The sequence below is a fragment of the Plectropomus leopardus genome, chromosome 12, assembly GCF_008729295.1.
Source record: "Plectropomus leopardus isolate mb chromosome 12, YSFRI_Pleo_2.0, whole genome shotgun sequence".
Classification (NCBI taxonomy): Eukaryota; Metazoa; Chordata; class Actinopteri; order Perciformes; family Serranidae; genus Plectropomus; species Plectropomus leopardus.
Genome location: NC_056474.1, coordinates 28515107 through 28534644, shown reverse-complemented (window position 1 = coordinate 28534644; position 19538 = coordinate 28515107). Strand labels below are relative to the sequence as shown.

The window sequence follows — 19538 nt, the reverse complement described above, 5'->3', positions numbered from 1 at the left end:
TTTAGCCCTCAGCTAACTCAGATGGGGATAAAATGATTTAATCGTGCTGCTCTTCTTCTTTCAAACTGCTATTTGACTGAATGAATCAAATCCCGATCGTATGGGTCGTGGTGTTCATGTATTCACTGATTTGAAAATGTCTCTTTCCCAATATTAGTCTATGGTAAAAGCATTTTTGGGCCCATGGCATCACGTGATGGACCTGGAAGTTTTAGTTCGTTGGCTATGTCAAATTGCCTTCCAAGTCTCATAACTTCCTTGGTGCCTGGGTAAATGTAATGTCAAACATAAACAAACCCAAACAAATGCTTTCAGTGTTTCAGATATAATGATGTTTTGGCCAAACTAACATCTGACCATTGTCAAACCTTCGCACCTCTGCAAAGTAGAACAAGGGGAAAAAAAGAATTGCTGACTTTAAAATACATAAAGAATTGTTAAATAAAGAGTAAAATAGTAAACATGAACACTCTTGCATTCTGTTTGAAACTGTGGATGCTCACAGTACTATACTTTTTGCCTCTCACAAGTCTTGCATACTGCATTATTTATTTAGTCACACCAAATCTGATCTAAATCAGGTGAAATAAATCCAAAATCAAGAGGATTTCACTGTGTATTTTTTCATGTTTTCATGTGAGCCAGTGCTACTTCCTGTCCATGTGTGGTCACTGTGGATAATCAGCACGGTTTGGTTGAAAGGGTTCATGAATAGTAAGCAGCTGGCTCAGATGTCAACTAAACCCGTTTAAGACTTAGTGCCAGACATCTGACAGACACTGTCACTTTACCCACTGTAAATCCAAACACCTGCAATATGTGCAATATGTGTTAATGAAGTGAGACAAACCTGGATTAAAAAGGATGACTGAAGTCTTTAATATTCACATCTGTCACCCTTAAGAAGTTTGCTGCTGCTAGAAATTGCACTGAAAACATGTCATTATCAGATTATTCTGAGAATTATTGAAATTACTATGAAGTAATGAACATCAGACTTTATGTGACAAACTGAAATTAAACTTTATATCATCATGTCATATTACAAGATGTCCTCATAGAGTATAACTTTCTGTCACAGTAGTGTGAAGGTTGATGGGATTGTTATCTATGTGTTCTATGTGTTTTCCTGATGTTTAGCAGGTATAACCAAATCTCGATAAACGACCAGAGTATTATTGACCAATCACATCTGAGTGGGCTTTGACTGTATGCAGTTCAACAGTCCATGTATAGAACAAAAAGAGATAGAATGTAATAGAAATGAGTAAACAAACAGAAAATGGAAGTTATGGCATGGATATCTGTTATCCAGATATCTGCTGGCTACACCAGAACCTCTGAATATTTGCTCTTGCCCAGAGAGGCTAAATCCTCATCAGCAGGTGGTTCTGAGGTTGGGTATATCTTGATAACTAGGTGCAACTTAATGTAAGGTCTGTACAAAATGATGCACCAATCCATCTAGTAGATGGTTTGATATTTTCCTGGATAAGTGAAAATTTTGACCTGCTAGCAGTGCTACAGGAACAGTCAGGGAATCCCCAGAAATCATCAGGATACATCAGGATAAATGTCTGCGTGAAAGTCAGTGGCAATCACTTTAACAGTTGTTGAGATATTTCAGTGTGGACTAAAGGTTTTGAGACAACTGACCTATCTATGTCTAGAGCCATGCAACATGTTCTCATCCCAAGTCGTCACATATTGACGCTTTGCATTGGACTTCCATGTCTACATAGTACACTCTAGGTATCCATCTGCGTCTGCTACTAATGTTCTGGGATGGCGCTAGCATGATGTCAACACAAGCACATGGTGGAATTACACTTCACATGGTTATGTTTAGGTAACAAAAGTACATGGCAACCAGCACTGGGTCATAAACAAATACGCATGCTGCCAAGGATTGTTAGGATAAGGTAACAATGGCGCAGATGGTTAGTATTATGGGAGGTAGAACCGCTTCAACCTGATGTGATCCTGTCATGTTTCATGCAGATGTCACAGGTTCCGTTCACCCAAGTTTTCACATAACCCCGCCTGTCCGTGATCCAGGCTGCCGCGGCAGGGGCCATCCAGCCATCTTGTGGCATAAAATAATCTCAGCTGGTGCCGTCCAAGGACATATCATGCACACATGAAAGACTATATATATATATGTGTGTGTGTGTGTATACAACTATAGTTTACACTGTAATAAATTGTTTTACAGAGGTTAATAAAGAAGGGGAAAATAGATGGTTAATCATACAAATCTATTGGTCGCTAAGAATATTTGCATTAAAAATGATCCCACAATTCTTCGAAAAATAATAATGTCCCCGACATCTACTGCTTGTGAAATATTTTTCAGACATATTTTTTTTGTTTGCTAGCACTACAACTCACATTTTAGACTTTTTTATTTAAAGTAACCCCAAATTAACATAGTAACCCAGTAAGATAAATAAAAGAAACAGAAGGTGAGAATATACAAAGTGTGGGACATTAGCAGTGGGGATATACAGAAATTCCACGGCTGAATTTCTTATTCTGAGATTGAAGTAGTTGTAGTATGAGTTCCCTTTAGTTAGTACCAAGGCAGCACCAGTATTTATCTGTGATCCATGCAAAGCCTGTGAGGCTCTCCAGCTTTGTGTGCCTTAGTGATAAGACAAATCGAAAAAAAACCTACATCTTACAAAGATGCATTTTCAGAGTGTACCAGAAGACAGGGAGTGACTGAGCAAACAAAATACATTCCTATATTTTTCCTCCTAACCTGAATTTTTCTTTGTTTATTATTTATTTTTTATTCCATTTCATCATTTTTCTGTATTCTTTCTCCTCCATCTACCCAGCTTTCAGCTCTGCCATTCATTCTCTGGACGGGGCGACGCAGCGGAGCGATTTTGTCTCCATCCTCAGGGAGTTTGGGAACCACTATGTGCAGGAGGCGGTGTATGGCTTCCAGGAGTCCTGTACCATCTGGTACCCCAACAAACAGGTCCAGAGACAGCTGTGGCTGGAGTACCAGGACATCAGCAAAGGTAGGACACACACTCACAAAAAGCGAGTGTTAAAGATATAAATGAATGAATGAACAGTGATTATTTCCCTGACAATCAAAGGTGAGTTGAGCATGAGTGTCAGAAAGTACACTGAGGCTCATAATGCTGTGCATTTGTGTGTGGACCCCATAACTAGGCAAAATGTGAGTGGTCCCCTAAGGGAAGAAAACAACTTTGTGTGTGTAGAGATGGACTGGATTACTATGTTATAATCTTAGAATTGGCAGGACTCTTGATCATAATTCACTTGCAGAGTAAATGCTTGCTAGGAGAAATGCTTAAACCTCACCTGGGACCTGTTGTAACAAAACTGGTCTCTTGTTCTGTTTCTTTTTGGTTTTACCCTGTTGTAAAGAAATGTAATGGAGCCCCAGAGTGGCAGCCTTGCAGGAATGCTCTGGAGGTCCTTGTCTGAACCATAAATCTATTTTTCTTTTTTTTTCTTTTTTTCTGCTCTTTTTATGGAAGTACTTCCCGTATATTTCTTTGGTAGATCTCTTTATGAGGTTCAGGATGTTATGTGGGCACCATAAACCTTGCAAACACACACAAACAAGCAGTACACTTCTCATTAATATTTAATCCTTTAAACTGATATAACATGTATTAACTAACATCAGTATTATGTATAATGTAAAGGCTTATTCTGACAGAAAGACATTTCACATAAAATACACAAAGAAAAAAGTGCAGTATGCTATTAGTTAAATTTTTTTTTTAAATTGTTTTAAATTTCTACTTTTTCTATTTAAGGAAAGTTCACTGTGAAAAATGGACACATTTTGCAGCCATTCTCAAAAGACCTTTGGGAGCTGCTGATTTTGAAGTTTGTTTACAGCTGCTTCTGTTTAGATAATATTTGAAATTTGTGAATTTTGACTTCTTTTGTTGATTTTTTTTTCTGTGAAATATTATCATATTTCTTGAAGTTTAGTGTCATAAAAATATAGTTATTTATGACAAAACCTGGTTCTCAAACTATGGCGTTTGTACTTGTAGTGTTATACCAGATATTTCCAAAAAACTTTAGATTTGAAAAAAAAACTCAAATTTAAATTCATATAATGTAATCAATATAATATATTTGAAATGAAACAAAATCTTAAGGTTTGAGATCCCTGAAATTTATTTTGAAGTAAATTTTGCCTTTCTATGTTTTTTGCTTGGACATATAGTCAGTTTATCAAAATTAGGGCAATGCATATGTCCATAATAAGTTACAAGTTAAACTGTAATTGCAATAGTAGGCAAAGGTAAACTGAACGGTTTGAAGGCTATGCAAACATGGCTCCAAATGGGAATGATTAGGAAGAGATTTGCCAATCAGGAGGAGATCATTTTCAGCAGCCCTGTTGGATCTGAAGAGAACAGTCAGCCAAGCCAAAACCACTATCAATAACTTAAGCGTTGCCAGTAAAGTCTCCACAGCACCTGATGGATGTATGAGCACTGTGTGGAAGGGTTTTAATGCCAGATCGAGTACTACTGCTTTTTACAGCGTGCTGTGATTGACAACAGTCAACAATAAATAATCTTCACATTAGGAATAAACCTGCCACCTGCCTGAGTGACCATATAGCTGAATATGGAAGGCCCACGCTACTGTATGTTAACATCAGTCATTGTAACTTGGAGAGCCTAATATTTTCTCGAGTGCTATGCTGTGTTAAGTTTTTCGTATTTGCACTACTTTTTTAGAATTCCATTCAGCACTTGGCCCCACTCATTAGTGGATTTTTGAAAAATGTTAAAAGTGGTAATCATACCTCTAAGAGCCAAACAGCTGATACCTGCTCAATGACCTGTTTCCAAAAAAAAAGTCACTATAAACACTCATGTGTAGCAGCAGTTCTGTTAAATGTAATTACAAAGATTATAGACATCCCTCTAAATGACGGCTACAAGCTTTAATCAGTTTCATTTAGAAGAGATCAAAATATGTTGGCATGTTGCATCTGTGTGTTGTCTACTCTGTGTCAAACACATTACAAACCATTCAATGACACAACCATCTGTTTGAGTCTCACACTGAAGAAGTATGTGTTGTACATCATAGTTTGGCGCGGTGCTATAATCAGCATTGTTCTTTCTCGGGCAATTACAGTAAACTGCTCAAGCGCTCTCCAGAAGCACTTGAAGCATTTCTTGCTTAAGTGAACAATCAAAGAAGCAACGTCTGTTTTTTTTTTTGTTTTATTACTCAAAATGCCAGCATATGTCAGCGATCCGTCTTGTTGTTACCTGTGCTCGTTTTCTCAGCGAGTCGCAGCGGAGATGAGTAATAGCCCGTCTCTCCCTGCCGATTCACCTCGACTGCTCCAAACTGTCCGCGCTCATTTCCTTTGTTTGCCTCGGCCACTTTTCTTCCCCTCCCTTACTTTGTCCAAGGACACCCCCGCTGCGCTGCTCTGTCTGCTCCCAGTTACCTCTGCACTGACAGATGGCATTAGATGACTGAGTTTTCTCACCCCTCATGAAAAGTGCATTACTCTTCATTTTAAGCTGCCTTTGACACACCGGTTGCAGACGCTGCTAAATGATTCAACAGAATCAAAAAATGCCATGCTGCCCCTTTCCAGCTTCTTCTTTGTAAACGTTTTTTTTTTCTTTCCACGATTCATGTTCAATTGAAGTCTTTCTGCTTGGGTTGTTGGAGTGAGCCTGCACTTTTCAACAACTTCCCTGCAGTCCACAAGATAATACATAACTTTATACAAGTTTGTTTATACAAGTTTGAATATTAGACATAAGCCATATTAGTAAACTTGGAGGGATGAAAGAAAAATTTCATTAAAGTGTGTTTAATGCTGATATAATAAATTACAGACCACACCATTAATATTACTGGGACATACCCAGAAGAGAAGAAAATATAAAATAAGATCTCTTCTTTCTTAGGTAACTGAGCTCAAAATGGCATCACTGAGACTTTGACCATTTTCTAATAATTCTTAAATTCAGCCCTGAGAAACAGCCTTCCTTTTGTTTCAGCTTGATCCTAATTTAAGATCTTAAAATGGATTTTTTTTTCTCTCTCACTCACACACACACACTTTAGTAATCTATATTTGTGTTAAATAATGCACTCTTGAGATAACAGTAAGATCCAAATGAGAACTTCATTGGCTTATAAATGAGCCTGCTCAATTTTAGAATTTTTTTGGAAAAGCAGATCAGAATTGAATAATCTCCAAATGGGAAGCTAACTTATTTCTGATAAAACAGGAAAAGACTGTATATGTTGAATATCATTAAAATCCTAACCAGTTTCCAGTGACACTTAGTGTCGTTTCATAAGATTTTTTTGGGGAAGTTTTTAGGAAGAGAAAGACTTTGTTCAGTTCCTTCCATTTAATGAATTCCAATAACCTAGTTTTAAACCATGCATAGCAGGGCAGCTCAACATGCAAAAATTGTGAATGTGTATCTGAAAGCATATAAATTAACATTTTCAGAAAATAAAGGTTTTTATAAATCAGTGCTGAATGAATATTTACATGGAGTTGAGTAGTTGTTTAAAGGAGATTTCTCCGCAGCTGCTGGTAAACCAAAACTAATTAAACCAAAATATATGTTCAGAACTTCATAATTTCCATGATTAGTTTTAAATCATAAAATTTCCAAAGAAGTTTCTGGAAAAAAAGTAGAAAAATACCCACAGGAAAGGAAAATTCAAAATAAGATTTCCTCTCTGGCGAGGCTGTTTTGGACAAGAGATGAAGAAAAGGCTACTGTGAGCAAAAAATCTTTTGTTACAGATTCTAACAAAAATAAAATTCTAACCAATTTCCAGTTATACTTGATAGTACATATCCTGTAGATTCATGAGATTTTTGGAAAGGAACTGATATGAAACTGTTATTTTGGGGAAACTGTTGTTTTTTTCAAAAGTGAGACACTATTCAGTTGCTTCCAATTAATGAATTCCAGTCAAATGCTAGTGTAACCTGTTTTAGTCCGTGTAAGCAGATTGGCAAAACAAATTACGTAAATTGATGTGTCTAAAAGCATATAAATTAGAATTAATTCAAAAAAATAAACTCAAATAAAATGTCAGTACCTTGCATTTTTCCTATAATTACTTTCAAATATCCAGAAACACTTAATTTACATATTCTGTAGTTTCATGGGTTTTTTAGGAAAGGAACTAATATGGAGCTGTTACTCTCAGGAAAGTTTTAGGTAGAGAAAGACTTTGTTCAGCTGCTATGCTTCCAATTAATGAATTCCAGTGAAATGCTACTGTAACCTATTTTTAGTCAGTGCATAGCAGGTTGGCTGAACATGCACAAATAGGAAATTTGTGTATATGATAGCCCACAAATTAACATGTTCAGAGAATCAAGATTACAATACATTAATAATGAATGAATATTTACAGGGAGTGGATTAGTTGTTTAAAGGCGATTTCTCCGCAGCTGCAAACTTAACTAATTAGGCTTAAATAAATGTTCAGAACTTTGTAGCTTTCCTATGATTATTGTCAAATTATAAAGTTCTTTCGAAGTCAAGTTCTGGGGGGGTTATTTTTATGTTTTGTAGTTTCTTATGTTTTTTTTTTTTTTAGATAGGACCTGATATGGAAGTCGTTATTTTTGGGAAGATTTTGGGTAGGGAAAGACTTCAGTTGCTGTGCAGCCAATTAATGAATTCCAGTGAATTGCTCATGTAACCTATTTTTACTCAGTGCATAGCAGGTCGGCTGAACGTGCAAAAAATGTGAAATTTGTGTATCTGAAAGCATATGAATTAACATGTTCAGAGAATCAAGATTACAATAAATTGATGATGAATGACTGTTTACTTGGAATGGATTAGTTCTGTAAAGGACATTCCTCTGCATGTGCTTCTCAACTACTCAACCAATTAAAGTTCAAAAAATAGGTAATATTTCTCTATAATTAATAATAATAAACTTTATTTATTTAGCACTTTTCAAGCTGAAGTGTTTCCCCAAAAAAATGTTTACAGAGTAAAATAAATGCCAGACACCGATGCAGACCTTCACCTGCCCCCTAATGATATAACCAAAACTAAGCACATTAACACACAAATAATAAAATAGAAGTGTGTACAAAAACATATGAGGGTACAAGTTTAAAAATACAATTTCCTGATAAGTATTTAAAATGTGGAGAAGAGATTTAACCTCATTTAAGGAGAAAAAAACTGAGAGAGTATAGGCAGATAAGAGGCTGATAAAAGAAATATGAAAGAGGTTGAAAGCCAATAAAAGAACAAACTCTTGAATTTAAAACAAAAAAAATGTAAAGTATATGAAATGTTTAAAATAGTCATATTTAACGCAGCTGTATTTGTATGGCACATTTCATACACGAGAGCAATTCAAAATGCTTTCAAAGTTTAGTAACAAGCTAAGAGTTAATTCCACGGAAATAAATACAATTTAAATGCATGTATAAGTACTTCTACTGCACCTTTACACTTTGTCAATAGCTATTGATCAGGCTATGGACATAACAGTAACAAGAGGACATACAATACTTTCCTCAGTCGACATTCCTGTCGTTATCATGTTGGAGCAACAATAAAAACATCAGATTTCGTGCTCATGGGACCGCAAATCTGATTGTCTGAACTGTTGCAAAATCCATCCAGAATCTATTTTTCCCTGACAAACACAGAGCGCGGTGATTACATTGGGCTGTGAAAATCCGAGATGATTCAATCTTAAGTGGGTAACTGTTTCAAAGCCCGACCCAGGACCATCCCTTTCTATAGGAGTGGAAATAGATTCCATTGGCAAAAAAACTTGAAATCGGAGTCATCTTTCTTAATCTCTTCCTGGCTTCCCGGAAACGTCCTGGCCTTTTGGAGGGAGTAATGAGCTCACAGGAGAGTTTGATGATCCATGTCCTCGCCCTTTGCTCCAAATACAAGATGTGCCCGACTCCCTCCATATTCAGTGAGGAGTTGGGCTGATCATTTGCTGTATCTCAGCTGCCTCAGGCGCAGCTGCTGCCTACAGTTATAAGGCTTATTTATGTATATGGTTAATGATTATGTATCAAATGGAAACAGAATTAACATTCCTTTTATGTTTCTGTTTAAATGAATGAAGTTTAAAAAATACAGGAAAAATATTTTAAACAGCTTTTTGGAGATTGAAACCATACACACACACACACACACACACACACACACACACACACACACACACTAATCAACCCATTCAGGGTTGCTGATGTAAAAATTGTAAATGTAAAAAAAAAAAAAAAGTAGTTTTAAGATGTAAATTTGTGTTATTTGAATCAATCAACACTTCTCCATAACAGAACCTTTTTAAAAACATGTTCAGAAAAAAAAAATGTGTTGAAAGAAATGTGGTGAATGTATATTTGTTAAGTACTGTAAAGCAAAAAAAACAGTTTCAGTACTTCAGTCATCAGTAAACTATGATCTGTAACAGGTGAAAAACTTGATTACACTTACAATTATAAAATTTATATTAATTGAGCTACAGATTTCTGTGGAACAAATATATACTATATAGAGTCAATTTGATCAGGGAACATTATTGCTGTTCCTTAAAGTTGAGCATAACAGGAGGGTTAAAGGAAAAAGATGTACTTTACTGCATATGGACTGCATGCATAGAGAAATGATGCTCTCCTGTTAACAGAGAGTTTGTTGTGCTTCCTTCATTTGTTTAACTCCAGCACCCCGACGCCGTTCATCTGTATGAATTGCAAATATCTGGCTTATAGGATGAGGAAAATCTCATTCGCCAAATCAAATATTGTGTGTGCTGCCTGGAAACAAAAGGGGGAAAAAGCTTTTTGTAAATTCCTATAAATTCAAAACGACACTGTTCCCTAAAGCAACCGCTCCTCCGGCGTGGATTTTCACCCTAATACAAAATCAATAAAGATCCCAGGTACTGTGATATTTTGTGGCAAATTGTGCATTGACTGTGAATTATAACTCAGCAGACCACAGCTCTGCAGGTGAAAGGAGCAAATAGTCCGCCACGGTCTGTAAAGTTAATTGAAGACTTACACCAGTTGTTTCCTAATGAGGCAGGAGCTTAGATGGATACACACACACGCGCACACACACACACACACACACACACACACACACACACACACACACACACACACATACACATATACACACAGCACCTGACTATCATGGCTGTATCAGTCATGTTTGTAGAGATGGGGCCATAGCTCATTAACCGTGGTCAGTCTGTGTGCGTGCATGCGTGTGTTTGGCCGTGATGCCTTGTCTGGGTGATTAATAGCGCTTTCTTCCCGGGACTAGGTTGTGATATGAGTTTCCTATTGTCAGACAAATGACCTCAATTACCACGCCACAGATCAGACATGAACAGCAAGAAAGCCACCACTGCTCTGTTCATGTCGCGACACTTTATTACATCAAGGAAAGCATTTGATTGGAAGGTTAAAGAGCTTTAAAGGCTGTTAGAAGCAGCTTTAGTTACCATGTGGACAATCAGTCAATACAGTTTGGTTGTAAACTCCACATTAACTGGGACGGACTTTAGAAATGAATGCTGTTCATAGAACTCCTCCGTATCTAACTTTTAAAGTCTCTGATGTGGTGCTGCGTTTCCTTCACCAATCTTGGGACCCATTAGCGACTGGTCTCTTAATAATGAGGCTCTGTGGGCATTGGCCAGAGGTCCTGGTGTAACCTGCAGATATCTGCTCCAAGACTTCATCTTCGGTGCACTGGCCATTTTGGCTAATTTCAATAAATAGATATATACATATAAATGTGAATACATTATGACAGAGGGAAGCCTATAGGTTACCATACTGCACTTTGGCCCATGCACTCTGCCTCCTTTGCTCTCCACATGAAATGTATACCTGCCGCTAACTGCTACTTAGACTACAAACTGACTACAAGTGATCTCCAGAAAGCTTTCAATACTAAAATATTGTCCAATTGCAACTCAGTTGGCAAAAAATATTGACATTGTATATTTTTTGCAAACAGATATGTTACATATATACGTTTTCATGTAAGGAAGACATGATTGGTAAATACTATTTGGACTACACACTGACGACAAGTGAACCCCAGAACACTTTCAATACCATAATCTCGTCCCATTGCAACCCCAGTCACCAGAAAAACATATACACACAACACATATGTACATTTTCATGCAGGGAAGATGTCAAAACCTAATTTATTTGCATTTCAAAAACACTGTGGTTAAGGGGTGGGTATGTTTAGGCACAAAAACACTAATTGTGGTCAGGAAAAGATCATAATTGGGCCTAAGGATTAGGATAAGAGCTGTATACCAGTAAAAACAACTGCTTGCTTTTTTTTTACTACCACTGCACCTTGAAGAGGGTGCAAGCCAATTGGCCTTGGTGTATTTTTAATGTTCCTAGCCCCATAAATAAACGCCTGGACCTGAATCTTATCTAGCACTTTTTTTTGTTAGAATTTCCCCCTTTTTTTTTTTTTTTTTTTAAAGTATTACCTCTCATTTGCGCTTGTGGCTTAAGGCACACAAAAAGCGCTCATCCTTTTTTTTTTTTTTTTTTTTAATGCAGCAATGTCTCAGTACAAAACAACTCTTTTCATCACCCTATCCTTGCAGGAAATGCATTGATGCCTACAGGAAACACATCAATGTTTGTTCATCTATAACTGTGATCTGCAGCTTGGCAGGTTAAACGCCATCCACCATCAGTGCCCCCACCCCTCCCTCCAGTGACAAGGTCAGCACATACAGTATAATGCGTCAATTTGGAAACTTCATGATAAGTACAACACCATGTTTTTCTGGCAACTAACAACTGCCCTTTGACTCTGCATGCATATCAGTTTATTGAGAGCATCCCTTCATCAGTAGTGTTAATAATGGATTTTCATTCATCATGTGGACAGAGACACGAGTCCAAGTGAATCCTCATGTTGCTCTGTGTAATAGGACATTGTTAGCATTTATAAAGTCACAAAATAATTGAATGCAGCATGTATTGATGCTGTTGTACAGCTGATCCACAGCCTGACGTATATTCAGTGTTGTGTAACAGCATGTTCACACTGACACGTACACGCCCCGACATGGTATCTGTCGCACAGTCGCCTTGCAGTTCACACCAAAAGCGCATTTCTTCGTGCAGGTCAGCAAGCAATTCAGCTCCTCTGCTGTGTTCTGACCACAAATAGAGCTCTGTCTGTGTGTGTGTGTGTGTGTGTGTGTGTGTGTGTGTGTGTGTGTGTGTGTGTGTGTGTGTGTGTGTGTGTGTGTGTGTGTGTGCGTGTGTGCACGCGCGTGCATGCGTGCGTGCGTGCGTGTGCATATCCATGCTCATCTCTTTCCCTCAGTATAAACAAAAGTGACATATTTTTGGAAGCATGGGATGCATATTTTATTATTTATCATAATAGGATCACTTATATCACATATAGCATATCCTTTACGTTATTTATAACACATTATTATTATTATTATTATTGCTTTCTTCAGATTTGCATGTGCCTTGCAGGAAAAATAGACAAGATGGTAACCAAAGCTGGTGGTGATGGTAACTCTTTGAAACCTAGGTTGACATCAGTTTTGCTGCATTCAGACATGTTTCACAAGCTAATTGACCCTTTGAAACCTGAATAGATTAGTTGAATTTCTTTCAAAGATATTGGGGGGAAAAGGCTATGATCAATCAAATTGCAAGAAATAAGTAAAGATTGCTCATAGATTTACTAAAAAATGTTTTTAAAAAGAGGGTAAAACTATTAGAAAATGGGGAAAAATGTCTAGAAAACTATATTATAATTATAATATTTTTAGATTCATAATTATGTTACAACATATATAAAATAAATATGTCTATGTATTTTTTTCTATCAATTTCAAGCACTTTATAGATCATTTTCATGTTTTTTTTTGTTTGTTTGTTCCCCACCTTCTTATTAATTTTGCTTGTTTTCAGGTAATTTTCTTGGAACTTTTTTTTTACTTTTTTTGTAATTTTATTTTTTGCCATGTCTAATATGATTGTTGGCTTCTGATTTGAAATAAATTAAAGCATTTTGCTCAAGTTTCAAAGGTTTAAAAAAAATGCAAAGGAGCGCTGAAGCCACTTTGTCTATAGATTTTTAAATCTGTTATTTTAAAATGTGCATTTCACAAAGTCTGTCTCAAGACCTGCATCCAAACTTGTTTCAAATTCTTAAAATAGAGGCAAGGACATGTTGATCTCTCAAGATTATATGTCATTAAATACTGTGTGGGCTGCTAGAAATGTTTCAAGAACTGCCTCCAAACTTCTTTAAAACACTCATAAAATGGGGAAAAGGCTCCTCAAAGTGCCTTTGGAAAACACAGAGCGGCCGTGAATATGATTAGCCTTATTTCGCTCGCCTCATCTCTCTCTCTCACTTAGTGAACTGTCACGTGGAAAAAAAGACCAGTTTACTCGGAAAATAATTAGATGCTTTAGAGTTCTGTCAAAACAGTCCAGCAGCAATTAGAATTTGAATATGCTTCAAAAAACACCTTAAGGTGACATTATGGAGCTTGTTAAATTGTTAAATGTCAGATTGAATTGAAAATAACGTATGGGGACAGAAATTTTCAGACACAAGCAAAGGTTCGTCTGCAGAAAACGTAAGAAAACAGCAAATAGAGTGTCACTGATGCTTTAATCTCTTCTTATTACTGTTTCTTTCTTTATATACGTATGAACTGAACTTTTTCTTCCTCTCTGACTCTGGCTCTCCTTACTTTCTCTCTCAGTTATATCACTGTGACCTCTTTCCTCAACCTCGGCGCCCTCCCCCACCAAGCAGGCGTCAGCTCTTTACCAGCCTCTAGCACGACGTTGCGTGCTGGTATTCGTGTTAGTGTGATCACCCTGCCAGCAGCCAGGTAAAAATAGGTGCCTTATTTATTCTATTAGGGCCTGTCATTTTAACAAAGAAGCAGCAGAGGAAGTCTCGCTCTGGGGCAAAGAAGAGGAGCAGCGGGGGAGGGGGGAGGACAGAGCCGTACAAGAAATTATTTGCAACTGGCCCTGATCTGCGTGACCATTATACACCCGCACGCAACACACAGACCTCAGAGTAGCACTGCCACCACCTGCCCTGCCTGGTTAGCAGCTGGGGATCATGCAATGCTCACTGCTATATATACTTGTTTTTCTTCCTCACGCATGTGGCAATCTGAAAAAAATTCAAGATTGAAGAAGCAATGCTGGTTTACTAAGATGTAGGGCTGAGAGATGTGGACTAAAATCTAGATTAATTAACCATTTGAAATCTGAGCAATTTGGCTTGATTCCTGTAACGGGTAACTGAGCAATCAATGTTCCAAACAAAAAATCCAACAAAAAAAAAAAAAAAAAAAAAGTGTAAAAAAAGTAAAAAGTTACAAGATTTTTTTGGAAAAATTATATAATATATATACATATATACACATAATATATATATATATATATATATATATATAAATATATATATATATATATATATATATATATATATATATATATATATAATATTATATATATATATATACACACACATATATATACATACATATATATATATATATATAATATATATATATATATATATATATATATATATATATATATATATATATATATATATATATACATACATACATACATACATACATATATATATATATATATATATACATACATACATACATATATATATATATATATATATATATATATATATATATATATATATATATATATATATATATATATATATATATATATATATATATAGTGTTGTTACAACCCACAGAAGTTATATCTAGGGACAAAAGAGAGCCAATACAGCGCGCTGTGTGGTGGTAAACAGGCCAGAAAGCCGTTTATTGTTTAGATGTTTATGCTAAACAGCAGTAGCAGACAACATGTGAACACAAAGAGAGGGCGAAGGGTGACCAGTGAGTTAACCAATACAACCTACAACAAAGAATAGTTATACAGAGCACACAGCACAGAGGCGATCTGCTCACATGAAATCACAACCGCCGCTAGCAAAGGTATGGCGGACTTAAATGGTCATCGGGAAAACACATGATTGAAGCAAGCCTCATAAGGGGGGAAGGTGGAACAAGTGGCACCACCCGATTGGTTAGCAGAAAGGCATGCAGCAGGAGGAGGAGAAGCGAGCCGCGGGCAGAGGAACACGCTAGGTTACGGGAGGAAGGAATCCCCGATGTTTTGGTTAAGCTCCAATGACGTCACCATCCCCAGTCACGCTGCCTGAATAATTACACTGGAGCAACCCCCATATACATAACAATCAACGCCAGTGCCGTAACACCTGTGATACCATTTCAAATATTTAATTTAAATTATCTTAAATATATTTTTACTTTACTTTAGTGCTGCATACCCACATCATTTTCTCATAATTATCTCTTTTAAAAAAAAAAATTGTAGGTATTTTTCTGGTGACTTTATACCCATTTCTTGCTTATTGCCTTTTATTTCATGTTTTTTTAAATAAATCAAACCTGTTTGCAGATTTGCTTGTGAAAGGTTTCAAAATGTATTTGCTTATTTTTTTAATCCATAAATACATGACATTTCATTTGTTCTGCTGGCATAATCTCATATATATGTCTGGATTAATTACATTATAACTAGTAAAAGGTTCTTAAAAGCTGCACAAGATGCTCAGTATTCATATGGAAATAAATATGTGCAGATTATAGGGTTTTCAGCTGTAATATGCAGCATTAATTTTAAATGAACACTGAATTATCTAAAGGGGTTAAGACTCTACATGTAGAAAACGGGGTATAGATAGGCGTGGATACTATGGAACAGTTAACACTTTCGTCTGACTGACAGTGTGTTGGCAGGCTGGGATATTTTGACCCAACCAATCAGCAGTGAGTGGCATATCCGTCCGCTTGATGTCATTTTTTCAGCCGCCTTCGCTGTTGCTAGGAGCAGTGAATTCAACGTTTGCCATGTTGATTGAAGAAATGTGTTGATTTAAGAGTTGTTATGTCTGTAATATCCCACCTGCAAAGCTCTGATAGGATGTAGTTTTTTTCCAAGCGGGGAAACAGAAGTCAATACATGCAACAGCAGACACATTTAAACAGCTGAAGAAATGTGGATATGGGCAGCAACAAATTAGGACAGGACTAGTTTCAGTGAAGTTCTTTGCCACCCCAATATAAGCTCATTGGAAACTCATGTGGATCTATTTTTCTCATTATCACAGATATATATATATATATATATATATATATATATATATATTCTTTGGCAGTTGTCCAGTGTTACCCTGTTTGTTGACTGCTCTTGCAGCACTCCCACTGCTTTCATGTCAAGACAGATAGAAGACTAACAAAATGTGAGATGTTTTCTGACCAAATGTCATATTGTGAGCCTTTATCCTAAGGCTATGCAGTCGACAATAAATATTCCACACATTCACCGCTCGCTCGTGGTCTCCAAAGGTTGGTCCGATTCTTGCACTTCTCTTCCAAGGCCGTGCTGTTGCAATATTTTAGCCTGGTGTCTTTTAGAGTAGATCCCCAAGTGTCAGATGTAGAAATTTCATAGAATGCTGGAGCAGATAGTTTTCCCCCAACATCGTTGCCATTGTTGCCCAACGGGAGCAAAAGGAAAACAGCCCTTAATGTAGTAAAGCAGGTAAATAATCAAAAAAGGTTGCTTTAAATACCCAGTAGTAAAAAGCATAGATACTAGACAGCATTCACTCTATAAACAGAAGAAATGAGTCTTTGTGTAGGCTTGAAAAGTGCAGTAATAATAAATTGCTTATCATTTTATGTTACCTTTTTTTTATCACTGTGTATTCTGATAGGCCACAAGCCATAGCTGATATACACAAGGGACTTTTAATTCCACTATCACTGTAATTATCGCTTAACACAATAACAAAAGAGGTCAGAAAACTTGTCTCATAGCACAAACATGAAATTTCTTTAATGAGTTCCATAACCGCAGAATACAATAACAAGATATCCCATCTGCAGAAGCAATATTTCTGCCGATGTTTTAATAGAATCCTTATCAGATTATTGCTGATTAAATTCAAAATGACAAGACATGAATGTTAAAGTCTCTGAGCAGGAATGTTAGTGAGACTTATTACACATAGATTCAAAGTGCTGGCTTTCTGTATGAGTCTTAACGCTCGCGACCTCACAGTGCTCATTCACAGCCAACAAAAGTGTGGAATGGATTTCTTCATTTCTTTATTTGATACGAGGCTGCATTTTTCTATATTTAATTTTATTAAAAGTTGTATTTTTGAGTGAATTTCCTGTCTCTGAACAGGGCGATCAGTTTCAGTGAGTATGTTTACTTGCAAAAAAATGGTCCAGTTTTTGCTCTTATTCCCTAAAAAAGGTTAAATGCCAACTGAGCGGTTTTATGACAAATGAAAATGAATGTTCCACTAATATTTCTGTTTACATGCAGCCGTGCATATACAAATTAATGTGCCTGAACATGTCGATATTTGCACATATCCAGAAATCTACTGATACCTTTTGAACCTTTTAGCTTATGAAACGTTTAAAAGTAGGTTTGTTTCTCCTTGGACCAGAAATGTGGATGTTTTTTGTTTTTGGCATGCATCACTGCCACAATCCAGGACACTGCCAGCGACTTGGTTTGTGTACAGCTTATCCATGACAACACACAGAGCAGTCCATAAACAGACAAGAGACCGTTGTTTTTGTTAAAGCTGGCTGTTTTGTCAATAAAGGTTGCAGACCCTTGGTTCATATAATGGGCATGTCTGCTGTGAATCTGAGGCTTTAGCTCTTTTTCTTCCCTAAACTGATTCATGTGATGTAATGCAGACATAACACAATACTACAATAAGCTAGAGTCATTTAGCAGCACTTTTGTCCAGTAATTTCTTATTACTATAGACTAACTTTACAGCATTTGCACTTATTAGTTTCAAACTGTACTATGAAAAATATGATAAAGAGCACTGATAATAAAAGATCAATACCAATTACTTCAGATAACTGGTTTGGAAAACCACTTTTTGGTGGCTGCTGCCACAAAGGTCTGCAGTAAATTGCTGCGATAAATGGCTTGTTAGAAAAGGGCAGAGATACAGTGAGTGTTTTATGTTTGGGGAGGGAGTGTTTTCTACATCACACACACATTCAAATTTCTGCATCAGGACAGTGAATTATTTTCTTCTTTTCCTTTTTTTAACTGATTCAGTTTTCTCTGAAACCCTATCAACTTACTGTAACAAGACAAAGGTCTGGATACATAAGATTATGAGCAAAAAGGCAGGGGGTGTGGGTACTTAACCCTTTGTTACCTCAGCAAATTGGCTTGATATCTTTCAAAAACATGGAAAGACGGCAATGAGCAACAAGAAATAAGTCAAAATTTACAAGAAAATTACCTGACCTTAACAACCAAAACATGACAGTTAAAGTAGAAAGACCACAAATAAAATGATTACTACTGCTACCTAATAATAATAAAAATAATAATATTAATAATAATGATAATAAAAACCTTGTGATGTTATTTATTTATTCTTTTTTTTAACTGATGAAATGTCTAACCTCTCTCAGCTTACAAACATGACGTAGGTCTGCCTTCATGAAATAAGGAATAAAAGGCAGAGGAAGTGGGTTCTTAACCCTCTGAAATCTGATCAGATCAGCTTGATTTCTTTCAAAAACACAGGAAGACGGCAATAAGCAACTGAACAAGAAACAACCAAATAATTGGCAAGAAATTAATCAAAAGTTACAAGACAATTACAAGAAATAGGCAGAACAGAAACACTGAGTAAAATGCTAAATAAAGATATTAATAAGTATATCTTTATTCTGTAACCTAATTTGATAATTTTCTAATGACTCTCTTTTTAAGACAATTTTCAGCTAATTTTCTTGTCACCTTTTACTTTTTTTTATAGTTCACATTTCAAACATTTCAAGGCATCTGAAAGCAGCAAAAGAAAACTGACGTTGATCCAAGTTTCAAAAGGTTACGCAATGAAAAAATCTATAGGTCGACCACCGTGATTACGGAGACAAGGAACAGCCCCTCTCATGTAGGTTTAATGTTTAATGCGTAAAACAAAAGAAAAACAACAGCAAAAGGCAGTTGAATCATGCAAAAATAAGTAAAGTCAGTAAATTTCACATTTTCAGAGTGTTACTTATTTGACTTGTTTACTGTCTTGTAGGATGGTGATTTACACATCGCATTACTTTTTCAACAACAAATCTAATACAGGTTGAAATGCTATATGATATGCTCTGTGTGGCTATGACACCAATATGTGGAACATTTTAGAGCCTGCGCTTGTATTTTTTATGTTTTTTTTCCTGGCCTCTTTTTTTTTTCTCTCCTGACAAACTTACTGTGAGAGACAGATGAGGTCAAGGAGTGACAGTAAAGCATGAGTCCACACCAGCCTGCAGGGGGAAAAAAAGAGTAGAAACTGGTG

At 36.4% G+C, this 19538-nt stretch overlaps 1 protein-coding gene across 1 annotated transcript in view; it reads left to right on the top strand.

Moving 5' to 3' along the window:
- astn1 (astrotactin 1) overlaps positions 1 to 19538 on the top strand; it is a 502578-nt gene that overhangs the window by 291425 nt on the left and 191615 nt on the right. Inside the window, 1 exon segment of the mRNA XM_042497522.1 lies at positions 2844 to 3032. Within this exon segment, the coding sequence (XP_042353456.1) occupies positions 2844 to 3032 (189 nt within the window).